Genomic DNA, 14,167 nt, shown 5'->3' on the forward strand with positions numbered 1-14,167 from the left:
TACATCCTCAGAAGACACAACCTTCACTGAGTTCTCTTTGAGTTCTCTTTCAACTCACTCTTTTCCTGCATCTTGCATACAGTTATACATTTCCATCAGAGCTGTTCCCAAATCTCCAAAGTTCCAAAATTTACATTTTGATGTTTTAAGACTTTGAGTTGATAATAATGGACATAATATTTGAGTAATAATTTTACTTAGTTATATCAGTCAAGTAAAGCACAGCTTAATTAAAGCTTTGGGCTCAGTTTTCCAGACCTAGATTAAGCTTAAGCCTAGGGCAGTTTACCATTGCTCCTGCAATTTAGTCAGAGTCTGGGCTCATATGTATGTCTACGTCATGCAGCCCGACGGGAGATTGGTCACATCTCATCATCTCATTCAAACGCATTTGAACTTGTGAGTCTGGGCTTTAGAGGTTTGTTGATCTGAAAGTTGTTATAGCTGGGTAACAGGACACTTCAGAGATGGTATCAGTTCCTCATATTTCTGGAGTTTCTTGCATGTTATCTCATCCTCCATCAATCATACCAGTTTTAAACTGAGGGCATCGTGTTATTCCTTAATGTTTTGATGATTACTTCACTGGTGCAGTCTCAAGCTTACCCCAGACCTTAGATTACATTTGGTTTTGCTTTGTTTTTCTCTTTCTCTGTATCTTAATTCCTCTTTTCTCATCGTTTCCGCTCCTCTTCCCCTCACAGCATTCTCGTGTTAATATTTCAGCCAGCCCTTTTTTTGACTGCCTAGTTCATTCCCTCTTTCATTTTTTATCGTTCTCTTGTTTAAACTCAGATTAGCGTAGTTACTCAGTCCAAGCGGTTTGATTGTCTTTTATTTTGAATGTAAACAGTACTCCTCCCAGATGGAGTCACCGTTTTGGCTGCTCTGACTGAGGGGAGCATGTGTGACAGTCCTGCTGAATCATGTCTGAGTAGAGTTTCACTCATAGCCGTTCTGCTAGGTGAAACCTGCTCTCCATAATTAGACCAAGCAGCTCTACAACTGCTGTCATTCAGCTGGACATTCAGCTGGACTGCTGTTTTTAGCCAGTGTTCATCAGGTATTGGTAGCCACTTTTACATGCACCCTGATAATCTCTTAATAATCTGAATAATAGCTCAATCGGAATAGAATTTGTCTATGTATACACTTTTCTGAATTTGGAATACAATTACTACCTGATTGAACGAGGTGGATAATCCTGTAAATCAGGGGTGCTGTAAATCAGGGAGGGCCAGTGTCCAGCACAGTTTCCCAGCTGAAACATACCCACTTAACCTGCAATTAACAAATAAATGTAATCAGGTGTGTTGGAGCAGGTAAATCACCGAACTGTGCTGCACACCGGCCCTCCAGGACCGGAGTTGTGCCCCGCATGCTGTAAATAATCCGTTAAACGCCTGTATCCAATTACATTCCCAATCGGACAGTTTAAGTACATTCAGCACATGTAAATTCGTGCCATAGTGAAAGTTTATAATGTTCAGCATGGCGGGAGCAGAAACTGGTCTGCAGAGGAGACAAAAAGACGGCAGTGGGACGGGCGTCCAGCTTATGTGTCTCAGAACATGACGTCTTCCTCTCGTCCTTCTTTAATAAGTACATGTGAAGTCTGACATCATTTTAAAGTAAAATCACAAGCACTGCTTACTGCTGCTCATCTCACTCTGGCTGGACTGACGTGATGCTCGTTGTCATGGTAACATCTACACTAAGTACTGCCTTACACAGGTGCATTATTTTGGATTGGATTACTTGTAACATGCATGGAAATGGAGATTTTCCATCTGGTTGTTGAGTAGAGTGAGCATATAAACACCTCAGTCGTAATCTATAATCGGAATGTATTTAATTGGATTGGCAAAAATCTTGGCATGTAAACACAGCCAGTGTTGGAAAGGAAAAAGTGGTATCGATGAATTCCTAGCTCCAAGCGTCACCCAGCACGGTTACAGCATAAACAAATGCCTTCAGCTTGTGGAAAAGACAAGGGTGGAGAGTGACGTGTAACCCATTTGAAAAGTATTTTTAATTTGTGCCATATCGTTTTGGTAACAAGCATTATAGCACTTGGTATTAATAGTGTTTGCACTGATTCAATACTGGGTATCTGTATCAGGGAAAGATCAGCTGTTTAGAATATCAGAAGGAAAAAGGAAATGATGCTGATCTGATCCTGTAACAAGTCTATTCAGAAATGGCACACGCTCACATTGTGTGATGTGGTGTTGTTAGCTGTGGTGTTGTTCCTGTAAAGTGAATAGAGTGACTGAGTAGTTTCAACATGATGGCCTATCTTTAGATCCTCATGTTAGGTGAAGTACTTCAAATGAAAGAAGCTCATTTTAAAGCTTAGTGGTTTTTAAAGAAAAAATATTGTATCAATATCAGCCAGTACTTAAAAATAAAATTTAAAATGTTTAAAATGTGGTATTGTGCCATCTCTAGGTGTTAACATTAAAGCTGACATTCTATATAGGGACAACTCCAGGCTGCGTGTTATTGCAGGCATAGTTAATAATCAGTGCGTAAGAGAGTGGGGGGCCTGCGTTTTATTCATGCGTTGGAGTTGCACAGATGTTTTGTGACCATTTGTGCCACAGCAGCTGATTCAGGCAGTACAGTAAATTCTGCTTCCTTTTAAGGACGAGGCCATAGAAGCTGAGTGTCATGGCAGCAGCCGGCAGCTTTGAGACAGTTGCAGTAGGAAATAGCAGCCTGCTGCTGTCGGCTGGAGTTACGTATTGCAGTGCAGCGGCTTAGTGCGTCGGCACACTCGTGCGTTCCATTAGCCACACAGAGAGGCTATTGTTTAGGCCAAGCGCTCTGTTGTTAACACCAGGCACTCTGATCCAAGCACAGGGTCTTCCATCTGTTGCTGTGCAAGGCCGGATTTGGGAGATTTTGCTTTTATTACAGTGTTATTACATTGTAAAATTTTTTTATTCTGTCAACTGTACGTGTTTGAAACTACTTTCTGCTTAGGGCTAAACAAATACAGGGCTTGGCGTTATGCTTTTTTGGGGAGAGAGAGCGGATGTAGCCTACTTAATTTAAATGGTGTTAACTATGTTAACCACTTTCAACCATGTTGTACAAACATCTTGTCACTAAGTCTCTGTCTGTGTTATTTCTCGCACTTTCCTCACTGTCTCACTCACGCACATGTACACACTTCCTTTCTGTCCGCTTACACGTTCACAAGTTCACTCAGGTTTCAGTTAGCATTAAGCCACGAGCTGCAGTGCTAACACTCAACAAAAGTCATTAAAAACCCTGAATAGCATTAAACAAGTCCTGCTTTTTAATTCTATGGAAAATGGTTACCTTTCAGCTAATCTTGCTGCTTATTTCTCAGTTAGAGTGGGGTGCACATAGCAGGTAAAGCAAAATGCCCCCTGTTGTTTGTCTTAGCTGTGCTGATCAAATACATCCTACATTTTTGGTCCATCTTGGACTCGTGCATGTCAGCCATAGCGATTTCTCACAGTTTTATTTAGCCTTGTTGCTGGTGGTCATGATGTGGTTTGAGTGGGTGCAGGCAAAAATTATGCTAGATTTTGTGGGCAGCTATGAGCAAGAACAGCACCTGTTTTTGCAGGTAGGTACGTGTAGGAATGACAGTAGATTTTGGATTTTGGCTGGAACAATACTAGATTTTGCGGGTGGCTGTGGGCAGGAACGATGCTAGATTTTGTGGGTGGCTGCAGGCAGGAACAACGCTAGATTTAGCAGGTGGCTGCAGGCAGGAATGACGCTCGATTTCGTGGATGGCTGCAGGCAGGAATGACGCTAGAGTTTGCGGGTGGGTGCAGGCAAGAAGGGCACTAGATTTTGCAGTCGTGTGTCGTCAAGACGGCTCCTGATTTTGAGGGTGGGGCAAGAACAACACTAGATTTGTGGGCGAATGCGGGCAAGAATGTCACCAGATTTTGCAAGCGGGTACGGGCAGGAAAGACACCATAATTTGCGGATGGGTGAGAGCAAGAACACTACTAGATTTTATGGGTGAGTGGAGGCGTGAGCAGCCTTAGACTTTGCTGGTGGTAATGGGCAGGAATAATGCTAGATCTTGCGAGTGCAGGCAAGAATGGAACTAAATGATGTAAATGGGTATAGGCAGAAACAACTCTAGGTTTTGTGGGCAGACGTGGGCAGGAATGATGCTAGATTTTTTGTGGGCAAGAATGAAACTCGATTTTGCAGGTGGGCACAGGCAACGAAAAAAGATTTTGTTGGTAGGTGTGGGCAAGAACTACGCTAGAATTTTTGGGTGCAGGCAGACGTTATATGTGCTTGAATTGGGCGATTGCGGGAAATAATAATCATTTAATATTTAATAAGTCTGTGCAGAATTCTCTTTTACACTGTTGCTCCAGATATTTAGTTAAACCTTTTTGTCCAATCTTAGTAAACTTATAATTGTCGTATCTGTAGCTTCCAAACTTACTACCTGTAATGTAGCTGAGAGGATCAGACGAACAGTGCAGACTGACTCGGAAGTCCAGTGGTCATCAGTTCAAAGGAGCTCATTTACTTATGGTCATGAGCTGATGCTTCTTAAACGGCCACAAGTTGCTGGGTCCTGACTTACTTTTTTCACTTGTGTAACTTAAGACAAACAGCCCGTTTACACTGTTTTCAGTGTAATTGAGTAATAAGGCCTAATAATAACAAAGCCTTAGGACGTAATACAAGTGGGAATTTAAGGAGTTAATACTGGTTGTCTTTTTTAGCTGCTGACCGTAAATGTGAAATGAGCACGTATCTTTGTGGGTTTCAGCCTACAAGACAGCCGATATTAAAAGAGTAGGATTTATGCATGGAAATATGTTGGATTCTCTTTCTGAGTAGAGACAAATTATCTCATTATTTCTTTAGTGGTGGTGATTTCGTTTAGGAAAAAACCTAAACCCCAAGCTCTGCCAAGTGAAATGTTCTTATTTTTGCTGAGCAGAGCAGCCAGTATTAACCACAGTATTATGTATTCCTCCACACACAGCCAAGTCATTTATCCTTAGTGTTTAGAAGTCTTCAGTAATAAGGGTTATGATGAAGACCAGGTAAAGTGGCTTAAGTGCATTATGATGGTAGAATATCACTGTTTATCATGTTTCTTATGGTGATCTTTTTTCCCCTCTCTTTTTGTTGTGCTGCAGAGACTTTGACTCCCTCTCCAAAGAAAATGTCTATGAAAACAACCGGCTGGTGAGTATCACCCTCAGCTACTTATTTTGCAGTGATGACCATAAATGATGTGGAAATTAGAGGTTGCTGCATAGTGACATCATGGTTAAACCCTAGGGTTTATGTTGTTGTTGACGTCTCACACTTTTCTCAGTGTTTTGCTGCTCTCAGCTTAGCTGTAGGTCTGGCATTTTCAGCAGTAGTGAATAACTTGCTGCAACCTAACATGGGGAAAATACAGATTTTAATGCAGCTAAACAGATTCTAGTAGAACATGCTTACATCTTATCATATTCCCAAATTTCTCTGAAATTTGACAGCATTTGGACAGGATTTTCTCAGGAGTCACCTTGAAAACTGCTTTTTGTATCATAAATGTAACTTTTTTTTCATCTTAATTTTTTTTATAACTCAGCCTGTGTCTGAATACTTCCCTAGAAATGTGAAAGTTAATAGTAAATGAAAACTTACAAGGAACAGTTATTTAGCTGCTCCCCATTTGCTTCCATTCTTATATAGATTCATTAGTGTTTTTTGGGTGAAATATTCTTTTAAACATGTAATGTGGATCATTCAACACATGAAATTTTAAATATCCAGTCCTATCTCTTTATGTAGGATGTATCTGCACTATTATATGAAGTATTAATCTTGTTCAGTAGATTTTGTGATGTTACTAAGGGGACACAGGTCAGTTAAGTAAGTAAAAACCAATTGTTTTACTGTTACTTAGCCTCAAAGTAAGGCTAAACCTACTGACCAGCGGTCACAGCGTGTGACTGTGTCAATGCCAGTCATTATCAGAGTTAAATAACATTACCATGGCTCACCTTTCTTATCGGTTCCCCTGAAAGCTTTGGCAGTTTCATAGGTAAACTTCCTCTCGTCCCAGTGAGAAACTCATGAGGGATAGGAGCTCATAAAATGAGAGTATGGTCAGTCAACACAGCACTAATGAAAGGAATAAAACAAACATGGGCCGTTCTTTGAGATCTGTCTGAAAGTAGAAGTTCTGAGCTAACAGAAGCAGTTTGCAATAGACCTGACTGACCAGTTTAGTATTTTACCACAACATGCGTGAGGTATTCTGTGCACACTGTGTCTACATTTCCTTTTGCCTTTTTTCTCTCCCTACCTCCCTGTATATAAATACAGGGGGTGCAGTAAGAGGGTGGAAGATTGCAGTGATTTTAAGGGCACTGAATTGCACACTTTTGTGTTTTTTATTTATTTATTTTTGCATGTCACTTTTAGGCATTCTGGAAGGTTCCTAACTGAAACGCTTCATTCGTTAGATAATAATTAATAACTAGTTTTAAATATAGTGCCAGCAGCAATCACACCCCTACGAAGTCTCAGTGGTTTAGTTTTTAGCTTTAATCAAGGATTGTAAGAAGAACAAGACTTTCGTTTGTAATTCAAGTGAATATGCCGTCAAAAATGCAAAGCAGAAAGCAAAAACAGCATGAAAAACATAAAAAGAACAACAAAAATAGGGAATACAGTATTTCACCCAGTTTTTCAGAGATAGAAATGGGTTATGAAGATATACTGGAGCCCCTGTTTATTGAACGGAAGCTTGTGCTGTGTTCTGTAACTGCAGTAATCGGAAGTGACGTGATGGAGCTTTGTAAACAAAGACTCATATTCTACTGCAAATGTACAACGTTTTAAAGTTTTTCCTTCTTGAATACGTAAATATTTTCTCAGGGGTATAAAAAATATTGATGCACTTGAGTATCGCAATATTATAATTTGTAATATTGTATCGATTCTCAAAAAACACTCTATTTTGAATTAACAGTTTACATACAAAATTTCATGGCAGACAGTGGTTCATTTTGTGTTGCGTTTAACCTTGACCAGTGTTATAATGTATCTTCAGCCGTAAGACTTATTCTTTCAGTCACATTTTTTAAATATGGTGGTCTGTTTTTTATACTAGGCCAGTTTTTCTAAAATTAGATTTTGGAAATTGCAATTTATTGCTTACAGTATCACAATATATCGCAATATTTTTTAAATCATAACCCTTGTATCATGATTCATATCGTATCACCAGATTCTTATACAGCCATAATAAATCATATACAGCCCTAATAAATAACTTGTATGTTTGTGTTTAGATATCATGTTCTCTTTATCACTAAAATGTAAAGATTTAATCTAAAAGTGAAACCAATGTAGATAATAGTCCAGTGTACATATTCTAAGCCTCCGCTTCTGTCTTTTTGCCCGAGAAAGTCTGAATTAAGACCAGAATACCTCCATCATTTCATGGCTGAATTTCATCTGTAGCTGGATAAACAATTGTGTCTGTGGGCATGTAAGTGGGCTTTAAATAATGTATCTGTTATATACTGAACGATTAATTATAGAGTTTTGCTTTGACTGTGACGATGCTACATTTTTAGGAACATTTTGACCAGTCGAAATACAGGATACAGAAATGTAAGTCATGCTTAGATTCATATTCACAGCTTACTGCGTGCTAAGTAAGAGTTGGAATTATGTAGCTATAACAAGATAAGGAGTAGGGTCGTGAAAACTTTGGCCTATTTTAATGTTGTGACTAGTTCTGTTAAGGAAAATGAAGTGAGGCAAGGTGCCCATGCATAAAGTTTTCAGGCGGCGCAGAATTTCTCCTGGCGCCCCTGTAAATGCGTTTACGACATTTCTTTCTGTTTATCCAACTATCTAACTCTTTATCCCTCTTTCTTTCGCTTACTGTAACCGTCACACTCTCTCTTCTCTCTTTCGCAGGCGTTTGAGGTAGCAGAGAGAGAACTAGGTATTCCGGCCCTGTTGGACCCGGAGGACATGGAGAATATGAAAGTGCCTGACCGCCTCAGTATCATCACCTACGTCTCGCAGTACTACAACTACTTCACTAACAAATCTCACGGTAAGTGTCGATCAGTGCACAAGCGTTGTTTTACTTATTGGCAGTTACATAAATACTCAAACCTCTGGACCCATGTTAGTCATGTTGGACCAGAATTGGTTCTGATCTGGGTTAAATTAGTGCGTTACTGATGTGTGTTGCCTAATTTCTGAATCATTTCAACCAGTAAAACTGGAGGTGACTCTAATGTGATCTGACTCCAGTATAAATATTGCATGGCATCAGATAACATTAATGCAGAGCTTTTGTTCTATCAGGACAAAAGCTCTGCAACAGTAGATAGTATCTCATTAGGCTGAATGAGGCCAGAATGAGGCCAACAGACAAATTTGTGGGCGGGGCAAGGTTATGGATGGGTCAATTCTATTTTATTTATGAAGTTTATGGAATATAAATGTAGAATCTAATTATAGAATATGGTATAGAATATCTGTGTTAATTAATTGTCCAGGATGCTACCTGCTTTCTGCCCAGTGAGCGCTGGGATAGGCTCAAGCACCCTCTGCGACCCAGGAGGATAAGCGGCTTAGATTAATGTGTTAATTATGTTTTAAGTAGCCCTTTATGACACTTTCTATGTCAGTGTAAATTAATCAAGTGCGATAAAATCATAACTTATGATGTTGTGTATATTAAGCTTAATGAACAGCATATCGTTGCTGTCAGAACAAAACCTTGTACCTCCATGTTTGTAGTTTTTCATTTTTATCATGATGTGAAACTATCAGCTGCTCTTTTTTGTTTGGAAGTTATGAATTTCTTGCTGATTGGACCATTAGAAATGGTCAAAATTTGCTTAGAATAAAATCTTAAATTAAGTGTTAAGAATATTTTTTCCTTCTATTGCAAAATTACCATTTTGGAGAGATTCTGTTCCAACTGATATGTTGAACTATGCAAATGCTAATACAAAAACAGCTTAACACTGTTTTAAAACATTTTAAGGCTGTGTCTAGAACATGAAGTGGAATGAGGTAACAACTCCAGTCAAGGATGTAAATTTTGGTCTTGACTCTCAGACATAACAGTTTTTCCTCTTCAGCTAATCCTCCTTGTATGAAGAGGCCTGGTGGTACCAGTCACATTGAACCAGCAGTAAAGAGACCTTCCACTCCTCTAGAAGACAGAACCTCCCAGGCTGAGGTAGGGAGAGACTGTGTTTATGATTGCAGTCCGCATGTAAATATTATACTTTCTGAGTCATAGAGGGGTCTTTCTGCTTACTGCAGTAATAACAGCCTTCTGCATGCAGGCTTACAGAAAATGCTTGCTTACAGAAACAATACTTGTATTTAACAGAGATTGATTGATGCTGTGTGAAGTATTGGATGGTATTATGTCCCAAGAGGTGTTTCTTGGAACATGTCCCAGCAAAGATGCAGCGAGAATGGGCAGGCCTAAATCTGGCCCAAGTCCATGTACTCAGAATCAGGACTAATGTAGCCTAAAAGCCAGTGCAGAAGATCTACTCACTAATAATATCAGGTCCCTCAGGGTGTGGGATGGAGCAGGAGATGGGAGAAGGGTTTTTCATGTTATGATATCTATAAACCTGGGATCAGAGAGAGAGAGTTGGTCTTGGAATATACACCAATCAGGCATAACATGCGCTCATTGTCCATTTTATCAGCTCCACTTACTATATAGGTGCACTTTGTAGTTCTACAATTACCGACTGTAGTCCCTCAGAGAGCAGGTACTATTTGGGTGGTGGATCATTCTCAGCACTGCAGCAACACTGATGTGGTGGTGGTGTGTTAGTGTGTGTTGTGCTGGTTTGAGTGGATCAGACATAGCAGTGCTGCTGGAGTTTTTAAACACCTCAGTGTCACTGCTGGACTAAGAATAGTCCACCAACCAAAAATATCCAGCCAACAGCGTCCTGTGGGCAACGTTCTGTGACCACTGATGAAGGACTAGAGGATGACCAACACAAACTGTGCAGCAGCAGATGAGCTATCATCTCTGACTTTACATCTACAAGGTGGAGTGACAAGGTAGGAGTGTCTAATAGAGTGGACAGTGAGTGGACACAGTGTTTAAAAACTCCAGCAGCACTGCTGTGTCTGATCCACTCGTACTAGCACAACACACACTAACACACCACCACCATGTCATTGTTACTGCAGTGCTGAGAATGATCCACCACCCAAATAGTACCTGCTCTGTGAGGGTCCATGGGGTCCTGACCACTGAAGAACAGGGTAAAAAGGGGCTAACAAAGTGTGCAGAGAAACAGATGGACTACAGTCTGTAATTGTAGAACTACAAAGTCTAGTAAGTGGAGCTGATAAAATGGACGTTGGGCATAGAAACAAGTAGGTGGTCATGATGTTATGCCTGATTGGTGTATAAGTGTATGTTCAATTTTGTTTTTATTTTTGTTTTTATATATTTTTGTATTTTCAATAGAAGTTGAAACAGTAATAACCCATTGCATCAGATGTCTGAACAAGAGTGCGGATCTGAATTCAGTATTCTGCTGATGTAATTTGAGAGACTCTTTTTTAAAAATAATTTTTAAATCCTTTTTCATTTCTGTCAAAAATGCAAAAAAATCTTCCAGGATGTTCCCAAAATTGTCTTAGAGTTGTGTATTTTCTCTTTTCTATGTGAACTTTTTTTCACTCTGCTGAGTGGATGTGAACCTCAAAATATATATGTGACAATGCCCAGACTGACCAGCCTCTGTGTCAAATGTAACTCCAGTTTAGATTCAAGCATGGCACAGCATGGAAATAGCTTTGCTGTAACTGAACGTGCTTTGGAACAATAACTATGAATCTTTCTGGTTTTACAAGAATACACATATCCCAAAACCTTTTAGTGTTTATTTTAAAAGGCCTGAAACCATACTAAATGTATAGTATCTAATAATGCAGTTTTGCTTAACAAGCAGCTCGGCAGATATGTAACATGTTAACAGCCTCTTCCAATAATATTTAGAGTCTTAAGCTGGAGTAGTCGCTGAAAACTGCAACATACAAAGTAAAGAAGAGCTTAAATGCATGTCTTACAAGCTTCAAATGTCAGTTTGTACTAATATATCATTGTACCTGCCATAGAAGCGGTCTAGGAAATAAAGTAAGTAAAAGATACTTACAAAGTAAAGGTTTGAGAATTAAATACTGCTGTATAGTGTGTATAATGTGTGGCATGACTTTACTTAAATGTCCAGTCTCTGTTGCACCCCAAAGCTTAGCAAAATGTAGCATTTCATGGGCTGATGTTGTCCAATCGATTGACAGTTCATGATTATGCAATATGAGGTAAACGCTGATTTACTGTGGTTGTGTAAATGTCATTCCAAAGGGTGGTTAAGGAACAGTGAAAATACATTTCAAAACAAACTTTTGAGGTCATTTTATGCACTCCTCAATGCAAAGCAAATGTTGTGCTGAAACAGAAATGTGCACATAGTTGTAGACACGCTGCTTTAGATTTTTAGATCTGTTAAAGCAGTGATACTAAAGCTGCTCCTCATAAACCTCTAGGATGGTTCCATGTTTTTGCCTAATCCTTACTGCCAGTAGGTATTTATTTATTTATTTATTTATTGCCCGTAAGCAAAAATGTAGACCTGAGGAGCCGTTTGAGGACCACTGCATTGTTGTAAATGAGATATTTAAATGTGAAGAATAGTTTTCAAGTTTAAAGACTATACACATCATGTGAAGCTTCTACATCAGTGAACGTTTCTTCTTAGGACCATGCATCCAAGCTAACGTAGCATTTAGGAACCTTTGTTTTTAAGAGTATTTGAGTATAGTCCATGTTTCTGCTCTGTTCTTCTTCTGAACACACCTTACTCAGGTTACTAGGGCTGAGATAAAGCAAAAACATGTATTACCCGGGAGTCTGGAAGACTGCTTTAGAAACCACTGCTTAGTCATTTTGTAAGCACAGTTTTGCAGCTCTGTACTGTAAAACCCGTAAAGAGAGCTTCTGTATCCTCTCTCTCTGCCTTTTTTCCCGTGTTCTTTCCCTTTCCCCTCGCCCTTCTTTAGACGGAACTTTTCTCTTCTCCCTTTTCTTCCTCTTCTTCCTCTTCCTGTTCGTCTTTGACCTCCCTGCCCCCATCTGACCCTGTGCCTAGGCAGTAGGATTGGTGGGGCTGTTGGGGGGTTGTTCAGATCAGTTAGGTCAGTCTCTTAACCTTCTAACCTTTTGACCTCTGAGGCTGTTAAACATTAATCCCCCCATTTTGACTCCTCATCTTTTAAAGTAGTGCTAACTCTATGTGATTTTTGCCAAAAGCACTAATTATTTATAGTGGTGACGATGATGTTAAGTTATTTTGTATGAACACACATCAATCTAGTGAATATCTGGACAGATGAATCACCGTAACAACAGAAAGAGATACAGTCAATCCATTCATGATCGTGACTCTCCATATGATCTCCCTTGCCCCTTTTCCTCTCCCTCCACCCCTGCCCTCCACTCATGCCCTGTCCTGGTTCCTGATCCGCCAACGCAGTCGAATGCAGATGTCCAGACGAAACGCAGCACGTTGAGCAGCACCTGTGCAGCCTGTGGGAAACATGTTCACCTGGTGCAAAGATTCCTTGTTGATGGCAGACTGTACCACCGCAACTGCTTCAGGTAAGCCTAATAGATTCCCAAAGAAGAAAGCTAAGCATCAGACAATGCAGCTATGGAGCTTTGGCCTGAAATATTAGGAGTAAAAGCTCTCTCAAATGGCGAAATCTTTGACCTTTGAATTGAGCCTGATTATGATTCTTAAGGAAACCATTCAGATTTATCCATATTTGATTTGATTATTTTAATATTCTTCTGTATTATTTTAAAAAATGTACTGAATGTACAAATGTAAGTGCAGGCATTATTCACACATTGGTAGAATATACACAATAACAGCAATACAGCAAAATATACGGAGTGCCTAAATAAATGCCTTGTATTTATGTTAATCTTAAAATGTTCAATGCAAATTCCAATTCTGAGGTCATGATTCAGTTAAACTTAAGATATTTTTTCTTTGTTAAAATGATACTGCAGAGCTCAGCTTATTTCTACACGGATTGCTTGAGCTCAAAATTTCATGATTGTGACAGCCCGACTAGAAAGTAGTAAATAAATGTAAACTGGGGCCATATTACAGAAACTTCTTAAGTCTGAAATCTTATCCTATCTGCTTAGTCACCATGACAACTTAAGTTCGGATTGAATTTAGGACAGAAGCTATTACCGAACAACAGTTCCTAAGTTCATAATCTTATCCTAACTCCAGATAAGAAAACAGTATTACAGAAACATCCTAACTAGACAGAATTTCCTATATTTTTTTCCTAACTTTAAGATAACCCCAGAGCTGTCTTAACTTCTGTTTTAATCGTCTGTTTCTATTTGTTTTGTGCAGTGACAGGCAGCTTAGCTCAGTATAACTGGCATAATGACATTACAATTATCTACACTGAAAATGGTGGGTTTTTTAAAGTGTTTTAAAACCCCAGACAGTGCAGACACAATCTCCACCGTTCCCTCTTATTACCTTCGTGTGATAATGGAAACTCGTCTACAATATTACATCGACTTCGAACGAGTAAGTTAAGATTTCTTAACTTGAGATAAGATGCTGTAAAATAAGATAAGATTCCTAAAATAACTTTAACTAATGTTGGACTTTCTCGGAGAGAGACTTGAAAATGGTTAAACAAACACATTTATATATGTATTTATTCAAACATAAGTGTTTTTCTGAGCAAATAAACACCTATTGTTTTTTTTTTTTAATCTTTTTTCTCAGCTGTCTAAAACGTTTGCAGAGTAATGTAGATTTTATTTTGTTTATATTTACTTTTTTCCTCCTATTTCCGGATGATCACAAGCATCAAATTTTGGAAATCAGTAAAAAAAAATTATAATCTTGTTGTATATTTCTGATCTGTGTTACTAAAGTGTTGGCCATGGCAACGCTACTTCAGTAATGGTACAGTACTATTTATAATTCTACCATTTTTAAGGGTTAGAATGCACTGCTTCCTGTTTCACAAACAGAGCACAGCTTTATTTCATTCTATCAAGTAGGCTTGGGTGAATTGGTCATAA

General features: G+C 39.1%; 1 protein-coding gene across 2 annotated transcripts in view; it reads left to right on the forward strand.

Annotated features, from left to right (window-relative positions):
• The window catches only part of micall1a (MICAL-like 1a), a 31,992-nt gene that overhangs the window by 5,267 nt on the left and 12,558 nt on the right, over positions 1 to 14,167 (forward strand). For both annotated transcript variants that reach the window (XM_036570108.1, XM_036570109.1), the window contains exons 2-5: positions 5,163 to 5,211; positions 7,954 to 8,095; positions 9,138 to 9,238; positions 12,576 to 12,700. In XM_036570108.1, the coding sequence (XP_036426001.1) occupies positions 5,163 to 5,211; positions 7,954 to 8,095; positions 9,138 to 9,238; positions 12,576 to 12,700 (417 nt within the window). The remainder of the gene's footprint in view (positions 1 to 5,162; positions 5,212 to 7,953; positions 8,096 to 9,137; positions 9,239 to 12,575; positions 12,701 to 14,167) is intronic.

Source organism: Colossoma macropomum, unplaced genomic scaffold, assembly GCF_904425465.1.
Source record: "Colossoma macropomum unplaced genomic scaffold, Colossoma_macropomum, whole genome shotgun sequence".
Classification (NCBI taxonomy): Eukaryota; Metazoa; Chordata; class Actinopteri; order Characiformes; family Serrasalmidae; genus Colossoma; species Colossoma macropomum.